The sequence below is a fragment of the Gorilla gorilla genome, chromosome 1 (assembly GCF_029281585.2).
Source record: "Gorilla gorilla gorilla isolate KB3781 chromosome 1, NHGRI_mGorGor1-v2.1_pri, whole genome shotgun sequence".
Classification (NCBI taxonomy): domain Eukaryota; kingdom Metazoa; phylum Chordata; class Mammalia; order Primates; family Hominidae; genus Gorilla; species Gorilla gorilla.
This window is the reverse complement of record NC_073224.2, coordinates 213178372-213201529: the sequence shown is the minus strand read 5'-3', so window position 1 is coordinate 213201529 and position 23158 is coordinate 213178372. Positions and strand designations below refer to the sequence as shown.

The 23158-nt window shown below is 45.9% G+C and overlaps 1 protein-coding gene across 4 annotated transcripts in view; it reads left to right on the top strand.

The window, feature by feature from the left end:
* ARID1A (AT-rich interaction domain 1A) overlaps positions 1–23158 on the top strand; it is an 89510-nt gene that overhangs the window by 45505 nt on the left and 20847 nt on the right. For all 4 annotated transcript variants that reach the window (XM_063701358.1, XM_019013361.4, XM_019013368.4 and 1 more), the window contains exons 5-8: positions 19077–19317; positions 19605–19694; positions 20373–20540; positions 21193–21505. In XM_063701358.1, the coding sequence (XP_063557428.1) occupies positions 19077–19317; positions 19605–19694; positions 20373–20540; positions 21193–21505 (812 nt within the window). The remainder of the gene's footprint in view (positions 1–19076; positions 19318–19604; positions 19695–20372; positions 20541–21192; positions 21506–23158) is intronic.

Below are 23158 nucleotides of genomic sequence, written 5' to 3'. Positions count from 1 at the left end.
ATTATCCCTTGAGTTTCTGAGCCATTCTTTAGATTTCACTTAACATCTTAGCTATTACCCTTCATATTTTTACTTCTGTAATGCTCTCAGATGCTGAGATCTTGGAATTACATTGGTCTAGAAAGAGGAAATGCGAGGGAGCTATGCTGTCCCTATAGAATCCAGACTTTAGAGGGCAGGATTAAGGCCAGGCAAGGAGCTACAGTCAACATCAGTTATTCTGAAAAGAAAAGAATTGGAAGGTACAGAATACCCACTCCTGTTTTACATATGAAAAACCAAGGGTCAGAATCAAGATTTGAATCTAGCTCTGATATTTCAGGTGAAATATTTCCTCCAGCATCCCACCAGTAGAGGAAAGACATGGACAATCTGATCCTCTCTTCATTTTTAGGCAAAAGACTCAACTCTTTGCCATTTAGCATTTGCTAGACTTGTCCTAAAAGGAATGTCAATGGATTTCCATTTTACTTCTGTTTTCCCAGGCATCCCTGTGATGGAGGCACAGATGAGCTGTGGAAAAAGCAAGTGGTAGGAAAGATAGCCAAACCTATAGGACCTGCTTGGAGGAACTAGCCAACTAGGGAATCGCCTCAAACAGTGAACCGTTGACTAGAGTTTGGTTATTTGGTTCCTGTGTTGAATGAGAGCAAGCCCTGTTCTGTGTCTGTCTTCTTAGAACATACCGTCCTGGTCAATGCTAACTTTAATCAGTTAGATCCTTGCTACTCAGTGTGGTCCATTGTCTAGAAGCACCAACATCACCTGGAAGCTTGCTAGAAATGTAGATTTTCAGGCCCCATCCTAGATTTATTGGATCTAACTCTGTTAATAAGATCTCTAAGTGATTCATATGTCTAATGGTTTTAGAAGCACAGAGACCCTGAGAGCTGAGAGTAAAATTTTCAAATGAAATATCAAGCTGGTAGGCCAGGCACGGTGGCTCACACCTGTAATCCCAGCACTGTGGGAGGCTGAGGCGGGTGGATCATGAGGTCAGGAGTTCGAGAGCAGCCTGACCAATATGGTGAAACCCCATCTCTACTAAAAATATAAAAATTTAGCTGGGCGTGGTGGCATGCACCTGTGATCCCAGCTACTCAGGAAGCTGAGGCAGGAGAATCCCTTGAACCCAAGAGGCAGAGGTTGCAGTGGGCTGAGGTCGCGCCACTGCACTCCAGCCTATGTGACAGAGCAAGACTGTCTCAGAAATATAAAAAATATCAAGCTGGGGCTTTGGAACGTCATAAATTTTACAGATTGTATCCAGTAATATTTAAGTAATCTCTGAGTGTGGGAGACCACCACCAGTTGTTTCGTGCATGTTTTGGGGACCCTGGCTCCCAGTGCCTTACCCAGTTCAGAGCCCATAGTGGAGCCATCCACAGTTCCCAGCATACCTCTGCAACTTCATCTCCAGCCACTCATTTGTACCTTAAGCTCCTCACAATTCCTGGTCCTCTTGATTAGGATGTATATCTGTTTCTCTCTCTTTCTGTCATGCTCAGCAAACTTCTACTTTGGCTTCAAAACCTAGCTGAAATACCCTCTCTGGGACTTCTTCCCCATTTTCATTTTGGCATAGCCTTATGCTGGTACCTCTGCTTGAACTGTATCTGACATCTGTCATGTTGTGCCCAGAACAGGCAGATATTCGTAAACCTTTGTTGAATACCTCCTAGATTCTTGCTACCTAGTTGAGCTTTGGGAGCTGACGTTTTGTTGTTCAGGTTTATTGAGAGGAGTGACAAATCCTCTCAATAAATGCTTTAAAAATTAGAACATTTGGCTGGGCACGGTGGCTCACACCTGTAATCCCAGCACTTTGGGAGGCTGAGGCGGGTCATCATGAGGTCAAGAGTTCAAGACCAGCCTGGACAACATGGCGAAACCCTGTCTCTACTAAAAATACAAAAATAGCCAGGTGTGGTGGCGGGGTCCTGTAGTCCCAGCTACTTGGGAGGCTGAGGCAAGAGAATCGCTTGAACCCGGGAGGCAGAGGATGCAGTACTCCATCTCAAAAAAAAAAAAAAAAAAAATTAGAACATTTGAAGGATTTTAATTTTACACAGTTTCTGTTCCCTTTTGTTCATTTCATGATAGAAGGAGAGAGGGCCCACAGTCCTTATCTAGGTTTTTGATGGTTGATTTTCAAAAAGATAACAGAAATGTCACTAGCGATTTTGGTAACCAGAGAAGCAGGGTCTTTCTGAGGTTGGTGACCTGTTTTCTTTATAGCTGACCATGTAGCTGTGCCTGCTCCCCTTGAATTATAGCCCAGGTGCTCTCTCAGAGTCTCGAAAAGGAAATCCCCACCCCCTCTGTCATATCTGCCCAGACTGCTAAGAGCAGCATGTACCCTGTGCATGTAGCCATCCCTTCTCTAGAACACTGGTTCTCTGGGCTGGACTGGCCAATCCGCTTCTCCATCTTAGTCACACTGCTCCAACCCTGATACTGCCTGCTGACTGCTTGAGCCTGTGCTGCTTGCAGCAGATTACTGTATGCTTGTTCCTGGGCCCATTTCCTGTTTCTATTCTAGTCGCTGGTGGCTCAGCTCTGCTTCCTGCCTGTGTGTCTCACACAGATTCCTCTTGCTGGAACCTTTTGTTTCCTTCGGAACAGCCTCAATCTTTGAAAAGCAACTGAGCCTTACCTCTAGTATGATGGCTCTTGAGTCACTTAGTCCTACAGAGGTCTGGCTGGAAGTACCTCTTCCCCATTAAGCACACCGTTTGAATTTTACCTTGTTTTTCAGTTTGTCGTCAGCCCTGCTGTAGGAAGTTAAGTTGGGCCAAACTTGTCCTCACTTATTAGTACACAGAGCTATCAGGACTGGTATGTCCTGATTCTTTTGTACCTGGAGCTTTTAAATGTATTTCCTACTTTTCAAGAAGACACTTGGTATCCTCTCTGGCCCAAGCTTCCCTGAAGCCCAGGTGATACTTATTTTGAGTTGGGCAGGTTATGCCATCCTCAGCAGAATAACAGGCTGCAGAAAACAGGGATGGAAAAGAAAGCGTGTGCTGACTCAACCCTCCATCCTGTGTGAGCAGTTCAAACCCCCCACCCACCCCCTCAGAGCTTAGGGTGAGAGAGAGAAAGTACAGTGAGGCTGTAAAAAGGGAAGAAGTGAAGGAGGTTGTCCTGGACAAATGTATTTAAAGGCCTAAGGCTCCCCCCTCTTGCCCATTTCCTACAAAAAATATGCTTCGTGAATAAATCTTTTTTCTCTTCCTTTACAGTCACTCTTTTGGGATCATTTGATAATACTGAGTCAGAGGATTTCTGTACTGGACCCTAGGTCTAGCTATGTTTAAAAGAGAGAGATTTAATATAGGGAATTTGGGCTTACAACTGGAAGGAGTGAGGGAGCTTGCTCTAGGCTTGGCCTCCAAGAAACCAGACCCAGATTTAACCTAGATTTGACCTACCAGGGGAACGTCTATCTCGGAGCTACTATTAGATTGATTGCTCTTGAATCATACCCCTAAACCTGTGATCCAGAATCAGTAAACTGGAATCAAGAAGCAGTAGCTGCTGCTGCCAGAACCAGCACCCAGTTAAGTGGAGGATGGAACCAAAATGCTCCTGCAGAAACAAGTAAAGGAGACAGAAATATGGTCTCTGCTTACTTTGATCTAATCTCATGAGTCAGCTTCTCATTAGCAGAAGCTGAATTGTATCCAAAACCAAGGGATTCTTGGAAATTTTGTTTTTAAGCTTTTTAACCTCTACAATTAGAGAAAGAATAGAATGGAGGCTGCATGAACTAGCCCAACAGAATATTTACAATACTGACACCCCATTCCCGTCTCTCCTCCCACCCCCAACTTTACATATGACGAACCTAAGGCCCAGAAAGGGCAAGAGACTTGTCCAGGGTCATTCAGTAAATGAGAACATTGGATTCTCTGACTGCTAGTCCAGTGGTTCTACTGTTGCTTTTACTGTTAGGACCAACTCCTGTACAAGACCAGCAAAAAGATCCTTTAAGAAAAGGCCGCGGGTGCGGTAGCTCACGCCTGTAATCCCAGCACTTTGGGAGGTTGAGGCGGTGAGATCACCTGAGGTCGGGAGTTCGAGACCAGCCTGACCAACATTAAGAAACTCTGTCTCTACTAAAAATACAAAATTAGCCGGGCATGGTGACATGTGCTTGTAATCCCAGCTACTTGGGAGGCTGAGGCAGGAAAATCGCTTGAACCTGGGAGGCGGAGGTTGCGGTGAGTCAAGATTGTGCCACTGCACTCCAGTCTGGGCAACAAGAGCAAAACTCTGTCTCAAAAAAATAGAAAAGGAAAAATGCCATATTCAGAAAATGGACTTTGCCTTCCATATTCTCTTTGGAGAAAGGGAAGGAGTTATGAACAGATATGAGGTTGAGATTTCTAGATTTCTAGACAAAGTTAATGATACTACAGCTTCTGGATTTAGTTCTGTTCTCCAGAAGGATGTAAGAAGCATTTACTCTGAAAGGAAGAATTCTCAAAAACTAGAATGTCCTGATATTCCTTAGTCATCATGGATGAACTCAGTTGTTGTAGTGACAGTGGCTCACCTTCACCTATTCCCCCTTGCCTTTTCTTTTGCTGTTGGTGCTTTTCTGTTCAAAAAGATCAACCAAAATCCAGAAAACCAGCCCCCAGATGTTTGGTTGCTCAGCTGTTTCATGTCTGCCCTTGGGGGGACTTGGGTCTTTTGAACAGGAAATGAGCCAAGTCCACCCAGAAATACTATCTTTGTAGAAACCACTAGGGTCCTTTAAGCCAAGGTGAGAATCTGTTTCTTCAAACTTGGCCCAGAGGGGAGGGAGGACCGGTAGGTGTGGCGCTATGTCAACATACCTGGCCAGGCGCAGTGGCTCACGCCTGTAATCCCAGCACTTTGGGAGGCCGAGGTAGGTGGATCACGAGGTGAGGAGATTGAGACCATCCTGGACAACATGGTGAAACCCTGTTTTAGTAAAATACAAAAAATTAGCTGGGTGTGGGCTGGGTGCGGTGGCTCACGCCTATAATCCCAGCAGTTTGGGAGGCCAAGGCGGGCGAATCACCTGAGGTCGGGAGTTCAAGGCTGGCCAATATGGTAAAACCCTGTCTCTACTAAATAATATAAAAATAAGCTGGGCGTGGTGGCAGGCACCTGTAATACGAGCTACTTGGGAGGCTGAGGCTGAGGCAGGGAGAATTGCTTGAACCCGGGAGGCAGAGGTTGCAGTAAGCCAAGATCGCACCACTGCACTCCAGCCTGGTGACACAGCAGGACTCCGTCTCAAAAAAACAAAACAAACAAACAAAAAAAACCAACACCATACCTGATAAATCAAGCGTAGAATTAGCCCTATTGTTTTTTTCTTTGTGTCTACAACGTACTAGAAAGCTGTGATGAAATCTATATGTATTCTGTTGCCATCCCTCTGGGGACCAGTACTTGGTCTCCTAATCCCCCTACTCGATGGCCTGAAAGTGTTTCATCTTCCCTGCCTGTTATCAGCATAGAATTGGTTGGTATTGTGACATAATCTGATTGCCTTGAGGCAGAGCTTACCTCCAAGCTGCTAGCTTCCTTCCCATTTGACCTTTCCCAAAGAAGCTAAGAATCCATGCCTTGTTGAAGGTGGGAACTAGGGGTTGAAGGCTTAATCTTGAGAGTCAGCGAACCTGTCCCTTAAGGCCAGCTTTGATGTGGGAAGAATATTGAATATTGTTTACTGAGATGGAGATGGGTGAAAGTAATTTTTCCTGACATTTTGGGGAAGGTAAGAGAAACCAAATTTAGACTGAAAGGGATCAGTGGCCAGGTGTGGTGGCTTACACTTGTAATCCCAGCAGTGTGGGAGGCTGAGGCAGTAGGATTGCTTGAGGCCAGGAGCTGGAGACCACCACCCTGGGCAACACAGCAAGATCCCCATCTCTACCAAAAAAAAAAAAAATAGTTGGCCATGGTGGTGCATGCCTGTAGTCCTGGCTACTTGGGAGGCTGAGGCAGGAGGATCGCTTGAGCCCAGGAGTTTGAGGCTGCATTGAGCTATGCTTGCACGACTGCACTCCAGCCTGGGTGACAGAGCAAGATTCTATCTGAAAAACAAACAAATAATATAGGTCAATGTTCAGAGGAATCATTATCAAGAATATTTGGATTTTTATCCCTCTTATTTTCTAGAACTTGATTATAGCTCCCCTGTGTTCAGAGTTGTTCTTTTCAAAGTCCTTTGAGGTTGTATTCTGGTTTAAGATTCTATCCATTTCTCACTCTCAGATCTGTTTGTTCCACCCTCTCCCCCTAAATATTTGGATTTTATATAGACCAGTAGGCTAAGGTAGGGAAGACCACTGATAAGTATACATTTAAGAGTTTACAAAACCAAGGAGGCCATCCAGCCCCTAGTTCTAAGCCATGTTCAGCACAGTGCCAACTTTGCCTTCCCTGGCTGTCCTTGCTTGCTTTCTGGTTGCTGTAATTCTGAGGGGCAGCCAGGCTTGCTGTAGAGAGGAGAGCCAGATGATGTGGAAGCCTAAGGCAACACCCCCTCCTTATTACACTTCTCATACCCAGAACTCTGCTTGCTTTCTGTGTTCCTTTCCTCTCACTCCCCTTTCCTGCCCTCTTTACTCAAGTTCTAAGATTATAGCTGATGATCTTCATAATAGAACAAACTCTGTTTGGTTGACCTTCCTAACAGGGAATGCTTGGCTTTGAGAAAGTAGGGGGTTCCTAACTTCTTTGCCTTCTCCAGCTTTACAGTGCTCTTATTTCCTGCTGGGATTAGAACAGCCCTATTCCATAAATATGCACTGCTCTTGGCTGCTGTAACTCAGGCCCAGCTCTGACCCAGATTCTTTTTTTTTTTTTTTTTTTTGTCAGATTTGAGTCTATTAACTAGTGACCCTCAAAACACTTCATACATTTTTGGCCAAAAAGTGGTTACTGACTGGATAAGACAGAAGCCTTTGGGGGGCAGGGTGACTGGTCAGGCAGGTAACATGGTATTATACAGGCCTGATGGGGACTGTGACAAACTGAAAAGCAGGGTTTCAACCAGTTAGTGGCCTATGGGAGTTCCAGAATCATCATCATCATCATCATCTTTTTTATTTTTATTTTTGGAAAATTCTCGGCCAGGCGCAGTGGCTCACGCCTGTAATCCCAGCACTTTGGGAGGCTGAGGCAGGCAGATCATGAGGTCAGGAGATGGAGACCATCCTGGCTAACACGGTGAAACCCCATCTCTACTAAAAAATACAAAAAATTAGCTGGGCGTGGTGGCGGGCACCTGTAGTCCCAGCTACTCGGGAGGCTGAGGCAGGAGGATGGTGTGAACCCGGGAGGCAGAGCTTGCAGTGAGCCAAGATCGCGCCACTGCACTCCAGCCTCGGTGACAGAGCGAGACTCCGTCTCAAAAAAAAAAAAATAATAATAATAATAATTCTCTGGGGTCTGTGGGTCTGTCCCTGCAGTGTCTTGTGGACTGCCCCGTGTAGCTTTGGCTCTCTCTTGGATTTACTCCCTTTGAGCTGGTGCCTAGAGTTTCTCCAGGGGTAGGGGACAGCTGTGAGGAGCACCTTCTCATCTATCCTTTGCCAGTTCTCATTGTGTTTGGTGTTTGTTTTATTGGTTTGTTGGGGGGCGGCGGGGAGCGACAGGGGAAATGTTGAGCAGAAGCACTCGATGTGATTAAACCTCCGGCTGAGCAGATCTGTGGGAGTAGAATATCGACCCCTGGAAAATCAATGGCTGCTGCAGTGACCCAGCCGCTGTTTGCAGGGGCTACCACCACAGGAATGCAAGCAGCCCAGCAGTCTTTCTTCTCCCCACCTTTTTACCTCAGCAGTGCCCTCAGCCTCCACCCAGAGGGTCAGACCTGCCTCAAGAGATTTTGCAGAGGTGGGTTAGAACAGCACGTTCTTGTATTTTCACAATTAGATTGAAATTTCTCCAGTGACACAGAGCCCTGCCTCTGGCAGCCTCCTTTCCAGACATTCCTTTTCTGCACTGCTGCAGTTCTAGCAACAGCTCTTACCAAGTTGCCAAAACCCATTCGGGGTTGTACTTCTGAGTTTTAAACAGGAGAATCGATTCTCTTGATACCAGCACCCAAGAGCCCCTCCCTTGTGGAGGCCTAGAATTCAGGTACTGGGGTATAGGATGGGGGAATAGAGATTAAGGGAAACAAAGAGGACTAATAGAGATTGTGTCTAAAGAGGATGCTTTTGAGTAGATAATTCATTGAGCAACATTTATCAAGCATCTTGTCGTTTGTGTGTCTGGCGTCTTTCTGGTCACTAATAGCCTGATCTTGCTCTGGTCCCACAGGCTAGTGGAGAAAAAGGGCGGATAGAACACAGTGCCATCAGTCCTGTAACACTGCATCTAGAGGAGCCTCAGAGGAACTCTGTGCCCTGCCTATAGGGTGAGAGTAGGGAACTAGTCCTGTGACTTGGGTCAAAATAGATGGTTTAATAGAATGGCTAGCAGATCTCTGCTTGGAGCATGGAGGCTTCTGATTCCTCACTGCCTCCACAAAACTGTTTTCATCTTGGAAGTTCCCAAGGCTAAAAAACAATTTTAGCCTTTAGTTGTTGTACCTATAATGCCAATTCTACTCTGGTGGTTGGGAAACCAGCCAGCCTGATGTGTGTGAAAGGAGAGCTCAGTTGCCCTATTGTTGGAGCACCTCTGTGGCCAGAGGGTTGAAGCTTGCTTGGCTTTTAAAGCCTCTAGAAAGGAGCCTTCCCGTCTTGTAGCTTGGAGAGTGGGGCCCCTAAACAAAACCCAAACATCCTGCAGTTTGGAAGGGTGGCTGCAGTGCTGGGTGAGGAGGAGAGTGTGAGGGTTTGAAGTGGCCTAAGAGGAGGCCATCTAGAGGCCAGGAATATCTTGATTTTTTTTTTCTCTGTGAGCCACACCCTTGTGATTGATAAAAGCATTAGAACATATTCAGTTTGAATACCCAGCAGAGACCAGGCTTCTACCTTCATGGGACTTCTACCTTCATGGGACTTCTGCTTGTTTCCCTACATTCAAAGTCACCCTCCCCACAGCCCTCTGTCCTCTTACACATTAAGTACCCTACAGAAAACCCAGGGGTGAGAAAAAGTACTGTACCCTTTAATTTAGCATAGAAAAATTAGGTTGAAGTTGAAGGTTATCAGTGAAAGGGCTGATTTGAAATAAACGCTGAAAGTTATAGCAAGAGTAATTAGGAAAGAGGGGGGCCGGGCATGGTGGCTCACACCTGTAATCCCAGCACTTTGGGAGGCCGAGGCGTGTGGATCACCTGAGGTCAAGAGTTCGAGACCAACCTGACCAACATGGTGAAACCCTGTCTCTACTAAAAATACAAAAATTAGCCGGGCGTGGTGGCGAGGGTCTGTAATCCCAGCTACTCGGGAGGCTGAGGCAGGAGAATCACTAGAACCTGGGAGGCGGAGATTGCAGTGAGCTGAGATTGCACCACTGCACTCCAGCCTGCAGGACAGGGCAAAACTCCGTCTAAAAAAAAAAAGGACAGAGGGGAACACATAGCATCACAGATTTGTAGAGTTTGATTATCTAGTATAAGTCTTTCCTTCAATAAAGGAGTTAAGTGAGCCTCGTGAGGTTAGCCAGTTGAGTCAAGTAGCTAATCACGCAGCATGTCTGGTGATATAGGTTGTTGGCCTTACCTCTATTGGAGCATGGAACCCAGCCTTTGATCATGTCAAGCTTCTATTAATACCTTATGGAAAGAGTGTAAAGTAATAATGGATTTGAACCTCAGGTCTATTTAATAGCTGTCTGTCCTTGGGTAAGTCACTTCTGAACCTGCTTCTTTGTTAAAATGGGGGTAATACCTATATCAGAAGATGATTGTGAAAATTAAATGAGAGTCAGCCACTCACCTTAGGGTTAAATATGTGATAGTCACATATTCATGTCAATTCTGCTTTCTTTGAAAAGGAAGATATAAAGGAACTTTATTAACTTTTTCTAACATCCTTTGTATTTGGAGATTTGGTCTCCAGAGCTTTCTTTATGAATTCTAATGTGTATATAGGGGGTTTCCTCTTGGAGATGGGCCCCTGAAAAGCATTCTTGGAGACAAGAAGAGTCTTAACCCTTCTCTCCTGTGTCTTCCCCATCAGGTGGCCAAAAGGTATCAGGAAGAATGAATCATTATCTTCAGAACAATAGCCTATGTAGAAAAAGAGAAGAGGGAGTTTGGTGGGGGATTTAATCCTATGCGATGGTTTCTAAGATACAAACCAAGTTTTTGGAAACTTGACGGGGGCAAGTAGGAAACACATTTTTCTAAACCTTTCCTGGAGTAGTTTCTGCTGTTCCAAACCATGGAGGTAGTCCATGTAGGTGATAGGGCTTGGTCCTACACTAAAAGGGTAGTGTCAACCTCTGCATCTTTTCTTCCCCTTCCTTAGTACCTGCTTAATTAACTTCTGACCTGGAATTACCACCGGGTGTGAAAGGCAGCCTATTCTGTGTGTTGATTCTTTCTTGGCATTTCAGTTAACATCGGCAAGCCTGCTCTCTATGCATAGGTGGCAGTTAATCTGTTGGATTGAGACCACTCCGTGGAATAATGTCACAGCAGTTCTGTAACTCTTGGAGTCCCTACCAGTCTGGGGTGGGTCAGATTTCTCTTTCTTACATTTATAGCAAAGACTAAGGAGAAAAAAAGAACTTATGACTGAAACTTTATTGTACAAGTGTTCAGTAGAGGTAGTCTCTTCTCCTCTGCTACCCTCAACAAATTGTTGCTTAAGGAAGGTTTTATGAAAAGCCAAGTCTCCCAAAAACTTACTTGCCTTAAGTAATTAATTTTGTCTCAGTTTTTCTTCCTTAGAGTTTAAGGCTATTGCCTCCTCTCCTACCTTTTCCTTTTCTTCATGGGTTATGTTTCCCAGTCTCTTCTGTGTTCTTCAGGATTTCCTCCCATTCTTCAGCATGAGAGCAGCCTAGGGGCGGGGCGGGGATAAGGGACTGACAAATTACTAGTGTAGATTTGGTCATTATGGAATTTTTTATTCAAGTATTGGCATTTAAGTGGGGATGGCTGAGCTGCAAGGTTCCCAGTGCACACACTTACTACAGGCATGTGCGTAGGATTTACCTGGTTCTCATGATGGGTGGTTTACCTGCCAGTATCAGCACAACTCAGCAAAAGCTTTTCCCAACTAAATGGATACAAGAACTCCATCTGGGATTCCCCAAGGATTTAGCCAGATTTATGGGGAAACCCTAAATCTGAGCATTGCCATGAGCCTATTCTTTATACTTAACCTGTTGCCATTTAACCTGCTCAGCAAAATGAACTGATGTCATCCTCATGTGGCTCTATTGGGAGATAATTTAAACTTCCCTCCTCTAACCCTGATCTGGTGCCTTCCTGCTTAAAAATATTCTTCAGTGGGCAGCCAATTCATCTTAGAACTTGCAGTTCTTCCTGTGAGAGTACCAGCACCCCCACCGTCCCTACCCCACAAAATAAGGTATGGACTGTGTGATTTCAGGCATGGTTTTGTTGTGGTGTGAAGAGAAGGTGTTAGCTGCTGAGTTCTGTTTGTCAGCAGAGCCTGACAAACTCATGCTGGCACTCACTAGGGCTGGGCAACCAATCACAGCTGGAACGGTTATCGTCATGGAGTCCCTATGGGCTTCCTCTATCAGGTCACATCCCAAAATAACATTGGGCAGTATTTCAAGTGAAGAAATGAAGGCTTTCAGGGCTGTAGCCAGCCTGGAGTGTGAGATTCTGTGTGAAATAGTTGGATCTGCTCCAGCGCTTTTGATCTGCATGGTAGATGAGCAATAAAATGCACAAAACACATTGGAAACACGTGAGGAAATTCTCCTGGCCCTGCTGCTTCCTTGGAACTGGTAGGGCACTGAGTGGGCTGATCCTCACCTCCCATCTCTCAGCAGGATTATACTTGGAGGAGAACAAACCCAGGAAAAGAAATCTTCCCATTAAAGGGGCATTGCTACAGTTATTTCCCCAGTCCTTCCAGAAGATGCCTGTTAGGTGGGCTTTTTTGGGAGAATTGAGAACCTGAGAATCCTGAGATGCCAAGGGCATCCCTCACCAGGGAGAATAGGGGCTTGGATTGCAGTGGCGCGATCTCGGCTCATTGCAAGCTCCACCTCCTGGATTCATGCCATTCTCCTGCCTCAGCCTCCCAAGTAGCTGGGACTACAGGCACACGCCACCACGCCTGGCTAATTTTTTGTATTTTTTAGTAGAGATGGGGTTTCACTGTGTTAGTCAGGATGGTCTCAATCTCCTGACCTTGTGATCTGCCTGCCTCGGCCTCCCAAAGTGCTGGGATTACAGGCATGAGCCACCACACGTGGCCCGATTGAACTTTTTATTAATGATAAATGTGTTGTAGAAAACTGAACTGTTAGGAACATTGAGGTCTGACTCAACAATCGGACATCTGGCTTTTTGTAGAGTAGAAAGCAGAAGTGTGTCCTGTGTAATAAAAGGATGTGGAGCTGAGAGCAATATCTGTTCATATAGATAGAGGGGCAGGACATGTTTTGGAGACTTCTGCCCTTACCACTCCCTCCCATTTACCAATAAAGATATTTACTGTGACTAGCCACTGGGACTGGTGGGTATGTCTTAGAACTTATATTGCTGGTATGTTGTTATATCTCTCATTCCAGAATATTGCTGCTGGTCGTTTGACCCTGACCATATGGTGCTAGGGGGGTTTCATGCATATGCCCCAGGGGTGTCACAGACTTAGATTTATCCAGCCCCCTCTGATTGTATATGTGAGAAAACTGAAGCCTGGCTTGTTGCCAGTTTGCCTAAGGTCACAACTGATAAGTACCAAAAGCTGGGCCTTGGTTTCCTAACTCAGAGGCGTGACCTTTCTCCTCAGTTCATATAGTGTCACAACATAATGGAGAGAGGAAAGCCAGCATGGCCTATGGGGTTCAGCAGTCCCGGGTTTAAAATCTGGCTTCCACCACTTGCCAGATGACCTAAGCATGTAATCCAATCTCTTTAGGCATCAGCTTCCTCATCTTCAAATTGGTAATGTGGTGGGTCTGGCTCACGCCTGTGATCCCAGCACTTTGGGAGGCCAAGGTAGGAGGATTGCTTGAGCTCAGGAATTTGAGACCAGCCTGGGCAACATGGTGAAACCCCACCACTACAAAAATACAAAAAAAATTAACCAGGTGTCTGTAGTCGCAGCTACTCTGGAGGTTGAGGTGGGAGGATGGCTTGAACCCAGGAGACAGAGGTTGCAGTGAGCCAAGATTGTGCCACTGCACTCCAGCCTGGGTAACAGCCAGACCCTGACTCAAAAAAAACCAAACCAAAACCAAAATGGTAATGGTAGTAGTATCTATAACCAAGAACTGTAGAAAATTGGGTAACTTTGCTAAGTGTCTGGCATATAGTAGATGCTTAAATGGTAGCTGTAGTTAATCGTAAATGATTTACCCCTTTCTATGCTAACATTTTGGCTCTTAAAATTATTTGAAACCAACTATCTGATGCTGACCAGTTGCCATCTAATGAAAATGACAGTTTGAGAGGTTGGCCTCAAGCCAACCAAATCAGAGAGATAAGAAGATTAATGCTCTTCCTTCCCCAGTATTTTTCTATACCCAGGCATCCCAGCCAGGTGGGACTACTGTTGACAGTGGTTTATTTAGCACTTTTTCTCCAAGAAGCTCAGGGCACTTTACCAAAAGTGACAGCTCTCCTGAAGAAGGGGAAGCCACCTCTTTGCCAGCCACAGATGCCTCCAGAGTTCTGAGACCGCAGCCCCAAGAGCTACAAAGGTTTTCTTTAGGCTCCTAGGATCCCTCAGGTGGACCAGGGGCATTCTCCTTTTGGATCTATGGTGAGCCTGGTTTTTTAACTGAAAGTGTGGCTGAAAGGACCTCCTCAGTTGTTGCCCTGAGCTGATAGGAGTGGTTGGTGGGTTTTGGTTTTTTGGTTTTTTTTTTTTTTGAGATGGAGTCTTGCTCTGTTGCCCAGGCTGGAGTGCAGTGGTGCGATCTCGGCTCTCTGCAACCTCTGCCTCCCGGGTTCACGCCATTCTCCTGCCTCAGCCTCCCGAGTAACTGGGACTACAGGCACCTGCCACCACACCTGGCTATTTTTTTGTGTTTTTAGTAGAGACAGGGTTTCACTATGTTAGCCAGGATGGTCTCAATCTCCTGACCTCGTGATCCTCCTGCCTCGGCCTCCCAAAGTGCTGGGATTACAGACGTGAGCCACCGCGCCTGGCCGGGTTTTGGTTTTTTGTTTTGTTTCTTGTTGTTTGTTTTTGTTTTTTTCTCTTAGCGCTTCAGTACATGTCCAAAGATACACACCAAGGCCAGGGGCAGTGGCTCATGCCTGTAATCCCAGAACGTTAGGAGGCTGAGGAGGGCAGATCGCTTGAGCCCAGGAGTTCGAGACAAGCCTGGGCAACATGGCAAGGCCCCATCTCTACAAAAAAATTTAAAAATTAGCCGGGGGGCCAGGCGTGGTGGCTCATGCCTGTAATGCCGGCATTTTGGGAGGCCAAGGTGGGCGGATCACCTGAGGTCAGGAGTTCGAGACCAGCCTGGCCAACATGGTGAAACCCCGTCTCTACTAAAAATACAAAAATTAACTGGGTGTGGTGGTGCACGCCTGTAATCCCAGCTACTCAGGAGGCTGAGGCAGGAGAATTACTTGAACCCAGGAGGTGGAAGTTGCAGTGAGCCAAGATTATACTGCTGCCCTCCAGCCTGGGTGACAGACCCAGACCGAGACCCTGTCTCTTTAAAAAAAAAAACAAAAACAAAAACAAAAAAAAAACAAAACCGCAAAGATACACACCAAATTGAACAGCGGTTTCTCTATTGAGGGCAACAGAAAGACAGCCATGGGGCACTTTGGCTTCACCTATAATAGCTGAAATTTTTTTTTTTTCTTTTTTGAGACGGAGTCTCGCTCTGTCGCCCAGGCTGGAGTGCAGTGGCACAATCTCGGCTCACTGCAAGCTGCGCCTTCCAGGTTCATGCCATTCTCCTGCCTCAGCCTCCCGAGTAGCTGGGACCACGGGTGCCTGTCACCACGTCAGGCTAATTTTTTGTATTTTTAGTAAAGACGGGGTTTCACCGTGTTAGCCAATATGGTCTCGATTTCCTGACCTTGTGATCTGCCCGCCTCGGCCTCCCAAAGTGCTGGGATTACAGGTGTGAGCCACTGCGCCCGGCCCAATATCTGAAATGTTTTTATCATGAGAATGTTTATGTTTTACTTGTATAACAAGAGACAAAAATGATCAAAACAAAACATTTAATTTTTCTAATCCCAGCTACTCAGGAGGCTGAGGCAGGAGAATCACTTGAACCTGGGAGGTGGAGGTTGCAGTGAGCTGAGATCATGCCACTGCACTCCAGCCTAGGCGACAGACGGAGACCCTGTCTCTTAAAAAAAAAAAAAAAAATGCTGAGGTGAGTGGATCACGAGGTCAAGAGATCGAGACAATCCTGGCTAACATGGTGAAACCCCGTCTCTACTAAAAATACAAAAAAAAATTAGCTGGGCATGGTGGCGGGCCCCTGTAGTCCCAGCTACTCAGGAGGCTGAGGCAGAAGAATGGCGTGAACCCAGGAGGTGGAAGTCACAGTGAGCCACGATAGCGCCACTGCACTCCAGCCTGGGCAAGAGAGTGAGACTCCGTCTCAAAAAAAAAAAAAAAAAAGAAAAAGGAAATAAAAACGCACAAAGATACACACCAAATAATTGAACAGTGGTTTCTCTGTTGAGGGCAACAGAAGGACAGCTGTGGGGAACTTTGGTGTCGGGGACTTTGGCTTCACCTGTAATATCTGAAATGTTTTTATCATGAGAATGTTCCTGTTTTACTTGTATAACTAAAGACAAAAATAATCAAAACTTTTTGTTTTTTTCTTGAGACGGAGTCTCACTCTGTCACCCAGGCTGGAATGCAGTGGTGCTATCTTGGCACACTGTAACCTCCACCTCCCGGGTTCAAGGAATTCTCCCTGCCTCAGCCTCCTGAGTACCTGGGATTACAGGTGCCCACCACCACACCCGGGTTTCGCCATGTTGGCCAGGCTGGTCTTGAACTCCTGACCTCGTAATCCGCCTACCTCGGCCTCCTAAAGTGCTGGGATTACGGACATGAGCTACCACGCCTGGACAACATATAATTTTTCAAAGCGATTTGAACTGAACCAAGTTCTCGTCTGATGGATGGATCCCTGATTCCTATTCTGTTCTGAAATACACTTCTTTTTCCTGTAAGCAGGAAAGTTCTTATTACCAGAAGCTGGCAGTTTGATAAGGAATGGAGACTGTAGGAAGGAGTGGGTCAGGGAACCTTCTGGTCCCTAAAACAGCATTGAGCTGTGGAATTTGCGATATAGACTGTAGGGCCTAACGAGTGCTTCTTGAGACCCTTTCTACTTACAGTGGCTCTCCTTGTCATCTTGCTGCCTCTTTTAGTTTGTTCTTGGCTCAGAGGCTAGATGTCCATGGTATAACTTAGCCATCAAAACAGGGATGGGGCTGGGCACAGTGACTCATGCTTATCATATCAGGAGTTTGAGAGGCCGATGTGGGAGGATTGAGCCCAAGAGTTTGAGACCACCCTGGGCAACATGGCAGAATCCCTTCTCTACACACACACACACAGCCAGACATGGTGGCGCCTGCCTGTACACACACATACAGAGCCAGATGTGGTGGTGCGTGCCTGTAGTCCCAGCTACTCAGGAGGCTGAGGTAAGAGGATCACTTGAGTTGGGCAGGTTGAGGCTGTAGGGAGCTGGCATCATGCCAGTGTACTGCAGGCTGGGGTAACAGAGTGAGACCCTGTCTCAAAAAAAAAAAAGAAGAACCAAGGATGTAATCCCTCTATCTCGGGATTAACATGGGGCTCTTCCTAGCTCCAAGTACTTTAGTCCTTCGAGAAAGGAAGATGTCCTTTGCTGTTACCTTGTGGTTGGCCTCTTGAAATCATTCTATGCTGGAACGAATTCTCATTGCATTTTTAAAGTATGCTATGGCATACCTGGCCTACTTCTTACCAACAAGAAAGCTAGCATTTTCTGACTTCTCAGCTAACATGGAAAGCTGGACACAGGCACAAATGCACACCTGCCTACCTGCCTTCAGAGCAAACTTTGTCTCCAAGAGCTCAGCAGAAATGCTACCAGCCTAATGAGGTACCCAAGTGGTTTGTGGAAGGTCCACCCAGCTTGGATACTTGAAGGAGAGCCTAAAAGCTGCCCTCTGACCTCCAGTGTTACTGTCAGATCTTAGGGTCAAAGTCACTTTCAGCCGATCTTTCCTGGGTGAGCTTGTTTGTGTGAGCAGGAATAGACTCAAATCAAACCAACTTGGATCTCCTCCTCCTTGAGATGTGTGGTGTTTTCGGTTTTGTTTTTGTTTGTTTGTTTGTTTTTGAGATGGTGTTTTGCTCCGTTACCTATGCTGGAGTGCAGTGGTACAATCTCGGCTCACTACAGCCTCCTCTTTCTGGGCTTAAGTGATTCTCCCACTTCAGCCTCCCAAGTAGCTGGGACTACAGCTGCACAGCACCACACCTGGCTTATTTTTGGGAGTATTTTTAGTAGAGACAGGGTTTTTGCCACATTGCCCAGGCTGGTCTCGAACTCCTGGGCTCAAGTGATCTGACCGCCTCGGCCTCCCAAAAGGCTGGGACTACAGGCATGAGCCATTGCGCGTGGCCCGGTGTGTTTCTTTAAGAGAACTCTTTTCTTTACCATTTAAGTATCAGGGTTTTCATCCTTTCTTCAATTACAGTTAGTTCCCAGCCTGAAGTAATGTTGCTAGAGAATGAACATGGGGCAGGGGATGGAGTTAGGGTACATTTTCTGGGGTGAATATTTTTCATATTGAGCTCCTGTTTGCTAATACTGGAGTTTGTTGACCTAGAGTGAACTCTTTATTGATTAACTCAAGACAAGCAAAGCCTACAAATAAATACCAAGTTCTCACTGAAAAACATAAAAGCTGGGAAAAAAACAGAATTTGTTCAATTGGCAAACATTTGTTGATTACTGTTATAGACCAGGTGTTAGGAGTGTAGTCCCAGACCTTCTTGGCAGTTAAGAAATTGTCTTTCTCATCCAATGTCTCTCTTTCTTACCTCCTACCCCTTATGTTGCAAAGTATGGTGACTTGGATTGAGTCCTTGGCAAATGGAGGCTATGATAATCTATAATAATAATCATCATTGTAATATATAATAGAAGGAGAGAGGATCTATAAATGTTTCCCAAACTTGTTAACATTCTCTTGTAGCTCCTGGTGCCATCCTGGCAGCATTTTGTAAAGTTTTGCTATTAGAAAAGAACTAAAGCCTCACTGAAATAGTTGCTTTCTTATGACTGTAGAAGTTATGACTGGGAAAGAAGACGAAAGTGCTAGATCTGCTTCTGAGGGGATAGAATAGGAGTCAGCAAAACTCAGTCACACCATTGTTTGTATATTGTCTGACTACTATTGCACTATAGTGTCAGAGTTGAGTAGTTTTGAAGGAGGCTTTATGGCCCACAAAGGTCTAATATATATTCCACCTGGTCCTTAACAGAGTTTGCCATATGTAAGTTATAGTATGATGACTAGGGCCGGGCGCGGTGGCTCACGCCTATAATCCCAGCACTTTGGGAGGCCAAGGAGGGTGGATCACCTGAGGTCAGGAGTTCAAGACCAGCCTGACCAACATGGAGAAAACCCGTCTCTACTAAAAATACAAAAATTTAGCCGGGCGTGGTGGTGCTTGCCTGTAATCCCAGCCACTCGGGAGGCTGAGGCAGGAGAATTGCTTGAACCCAGGAGGTGGAGGTTGCGATGAGCCGAGACGTGCCGTTGCACTCCAGCCTGGGCAACAAGAGTGAAACTCTGTCTCAAAAAAAAAAAAAAAAAATGTTTTTTTAATAAAAATAGTATCATGACTAAAGAACGTGTGTGATGTATTTGCTCTTGGTTATTTAAGGAAAATGCTAAGCAAGTAGTAGGATTATTGAAAGTAGAATCTTTCTGCCTAATATTACTAATCCATGTTCTTATATATATGTTCTAGGATCTATCTGGTTCAATAGATGACCTCCCCATGGGGACAGAAGGAGCTCTGAGTCCTGGAGTGAGCACATCAGGGATTTCCAGCAGCCAAGGAGAGCAGAGTAATCCAGCTCAGTCTCCCTTCTCTCCTCATACCTCCCCTCACCTGCCTGGCATCCGAGGCCCTTCCCCGTCCCCTGTTGGCTCTCCCGCCAGTGTTGCTCAGTCTCGCTCAGGACCACTCTCGCCTGCTGCAGTGCCAGGTACCCTCAAGTGCTGGGCTTTAGGGAGAGGGAAAGGTGACTGCCCCCAGTAATATTAAGGAGCCCTAGTCTTCCACTGGCAGAGAAAGCATCTCTGGCTCATGCCTGCATAGTTTCCCCTTAGCATTTGGAGAAGGAGATTGGAACCTGTTGGCTGGATCTCTTTGTGTGTGATACTGGGAGGTACTTGGCCTCTTCATGAGCCATTTCTAGCTCTGAATTGATTTCCTAGTTAGAATTCCCAGGCTTAGCCATGATATGCTTATGTTGTTCTTTGTCTGGAGCAGGCAACCAGATGCCACCTCGGCCACCCAGTGGCCAGTCGGACAGCATCATGCATCCTTCCATGAACCAATCAAGCATTGCCCAAGATCGAGGTGAGAGCCTGGGTGTTGGGGAGGGGCAGGGAGCTAGGGCAGACATTTGAGTGCCCTATGCAGTAGCTTTTGGAGAGCTGTTTGACCATGAAGCTTAGGACAATCCCTGCAGCAAATTGTTTTTATATTCTTTAAAAGTTGACATAATAATTGTACTCATTTATGGGGTACATAATGATGTTTCAATAGATGTAACGTATAGTGATCAGATCAGAGTAATTAGCAGATATATAATCTCAAACACTTATTACTTCTTTGTGCTGAGACCCAGCAGCAAATTGTGAAGTTAGAGTGGGCTTGGCCATGTTAATGTCTCCATTTCACAGTACTTGTCTGTGTTTTGATGGTTGCCCCCTTACATTTTGCCTCATTTGGTCGGCAGTTGCTGAAGACTCAACGTTCAGTCTTCACTCATTAAGTCATTCATTTTGGTTTTTGTCATTGTTCTTTGTCTTTTCAAACCTCCATTTAGTAGAAACAGTTGGCATGCCCTGGTTGATGGTTCATGTCACTCCGAAGGTGCCTAAAATGACACACCACTATATAGAAAATCAGATAGAGACTCCATGCAAGTGGCTGCTAAAGAAAATGTAGATGGTAAAGTCCCAGGATAAGGATGGAGAGCATTTGTTCGCATTGTATAAAGCTAATAACTATATGGATACTACCCACAAATAGGTTATATGCAGAGGAACCCCCAGATGCCCCAGTACAGTTCCCCCCAGCCCGGCTCAGCCTTATCTCCGCGTCAGCCTTCCGGAGGACAGATACACACAGGCATGGGCTCCTACCAGCAGAACTCCATGGGGAGCTATGGTCCCCAGGGGGGTCAGTATGGCCCACAAGGTCAGTATACTACCCAGTTAGGAGTAGATAGGGGTGAGAGGAGAAAACAGTTCCTTGTCTGATATGTTGCCATCTAGCTTGTAACCTTGTGAGAGAAGGGCTGTCCTTTGCCTTTAATCCACCCAGCCCAGGCCCTGAAGTAGGGCAAGGCAAGATTCCATTTGTCTCCACTTATTCTGTCACCATGAGAAAGTCTTTCAATTTCACTGAGCCTCTGTTTCATTTATAAAAATGGAGATTAGGTGTTTACTCCACCATTGAGCACAGACAATTTATACATGGTAGCTATTGGTTATTATTTTTTTATTATTATTTTTAGTGAATAAGTCATAATGGAATAGATCTTTGCTCAAAATTGCAGCCCTAGGCTGATCAAAAGTTGAGAATCTTACACAGAGCATGGAAATAGAAAGGAAGTTATCTTCTTCTGGAAGTTGAAATGCCTGTGTGGCAGCAAAGCCAGCCTTGCTCTGACCCGCCTTTACATGCTTCTGGAATCCCCCCCTTTTTCTCATGGCGATAAAGGCTACCATGAAGTTGATCTCTTTCCTAACCAAAATATTGAATGACATTGTTTGGTGTTCTAGAGTTGAGGGATATTAGTGAGTTGCTAGTGAGTGACTAACCAAGTCTTCTCTTCCTACCCTCCCAGGTGGCTACCCCAGGCAGCCAAACTATAATGCCTTGCCCAATGCCAACTACCCCAGTGCAGGCATGGCTGGAGGCATAAACCCCATGGGTGCCGGAGGTCAAATGCATGGACAGCCTGGCATCCCACCTTATGGCACACTCCCTCCAGGGAGGATGAGTCACGCCTCCATGGGCAACCGGCCTTATGGCCCTAACATGGCCAATATGCCACCTCAGGTTGGGTCAGGGATGTGTCCCCCACCAGGGGGCATGAACCGGAAAACCCAAGAAACTGCTGTCGCCATGCATGTTGCTGCCAACTCTATCCAAAACAGGTAAGGCCTGGGAAGCAGAGAGGGTGTCAGTGCAAGAAAATGTATTATAGACCCACTCAGATTATTGAGATGCTTCTGGACCTAAACCAGGGGGGAAAAATGGGTGTGTGTGTATGAAGTGTTAATTCTTACATACCTTAGATGGGTCTGAAATTTCACGTGACTAAACATCATATGTAAAGAGCTTTATAAAAGACAGGTTTTTGGCCGGGCGTGGCGGCTCACGCCTGTAATCCTAGCACTTTGGGAGGTCAAGGCGGGCAGATCATGAGGTCAGAAATCGAGACCAGCCTGACCAACATGGTGAAACCCCGTCTGTACTAAAAATACAAAAATTAGCTGGGCGTGGTGGCGCACGCCTGTAATCCTGGCTATCAGGAGGCTGAGGCAGGAGAATCACTTGAACCCAGGAGGAGGAGGTTGCAGTGAGCCAAGATTGCGCCACTACACTCCAGCCTGGGCGACAGAGCGAGACTGTCGAAAAAAAAAAAGGGGGGTTTTGTGGGGTGTTTTGTTGTGTTTTGGGGTCTTTTGAGACAGGATCCTGCTCTGTTCCCCAGGCTGAATTGCAGTGGCATGACCACAGTTCACTGCAGCCTAGACCTCCCAGGCTCAAGTGATCCTCCCACCTCAGCCTTCTGAGTAGTTGGGACTACAGGCACACACCACCACACCCAGCTAATTTTTTTTATTTTTTATATTTATTTATTTATTTATTTAGAGACAGTCTCACTCTGTTGTCCAAGCTGGAGTGTAATGGCGCACTTTCAGCTCACTGCAACCTCTGCTTTCCAGGTTCAACCAATTCTCCTGCCTCAGCCTCCCAAGTAGCTGGTGTTACAGGCACCCGCCACCATGCCCTGCTAATTTTTATATTTTTAGAGTGGGTTTCACCATGTTAGCCAGGCTGGTCTCAAAATCCTGACCTCAAGTGAGCTGCCTGCCTTGGCCTCCGAAAGTGCTGGGATTACAGTCATGATCCACCATGCCCGGCCTTTTTTTTTTTTTTTTTTAATAGAGATGGGGTCTCACTATGTTGCCAGGGCTAAAGACTGCTTATTTTGATGTGCAAAATAAGTGTTCAGAGTAGGTGGTTTAACTTCTATCAGTCAACTTTTTGGTTTCCAAAAGGATTCTTAATGATACATATGTCTTGGATCTTTGGTGTTAGAAATAGCAAATGGTAAGGTTGTGGTTTGCCATTTCTCCTGCTGTTTTATGTGGTCCTACGTGTTGACTCTGGTACTAGAGTGCAGCAGGCTCATGTGATTAGGTTTAACGACTTCTTTAGCCACTAAATCTTACTGAGTTGTTGATGAACCAAGGTAGAATAGGGCGATTGACTATAAAGAGGTGGATTTGGTAGAACTTCAGAATGATGGAAGTGCAAAGTTTGCATTAGGCCCCTCAAGAAATAATGCAAAGCCACTTCTGGGTGCTATGCTGAGGGTTCCAGTCTGGTTGGGATTTAGCATGACAAAAAGTGGTACAGTTCAGCATTTCATCTATGCCTTTTGCCACAGACAGGGCCCTTAAATGGAAATACAACTTGACTTTGGAGGTGGCTTTGAGGAAGGCAGTACTTAAAGGACACAGCAGGGCTCTGCTTCAAAGAATTACAACCTTTGAAATTGAGCTATTGTGGCCGGGTGC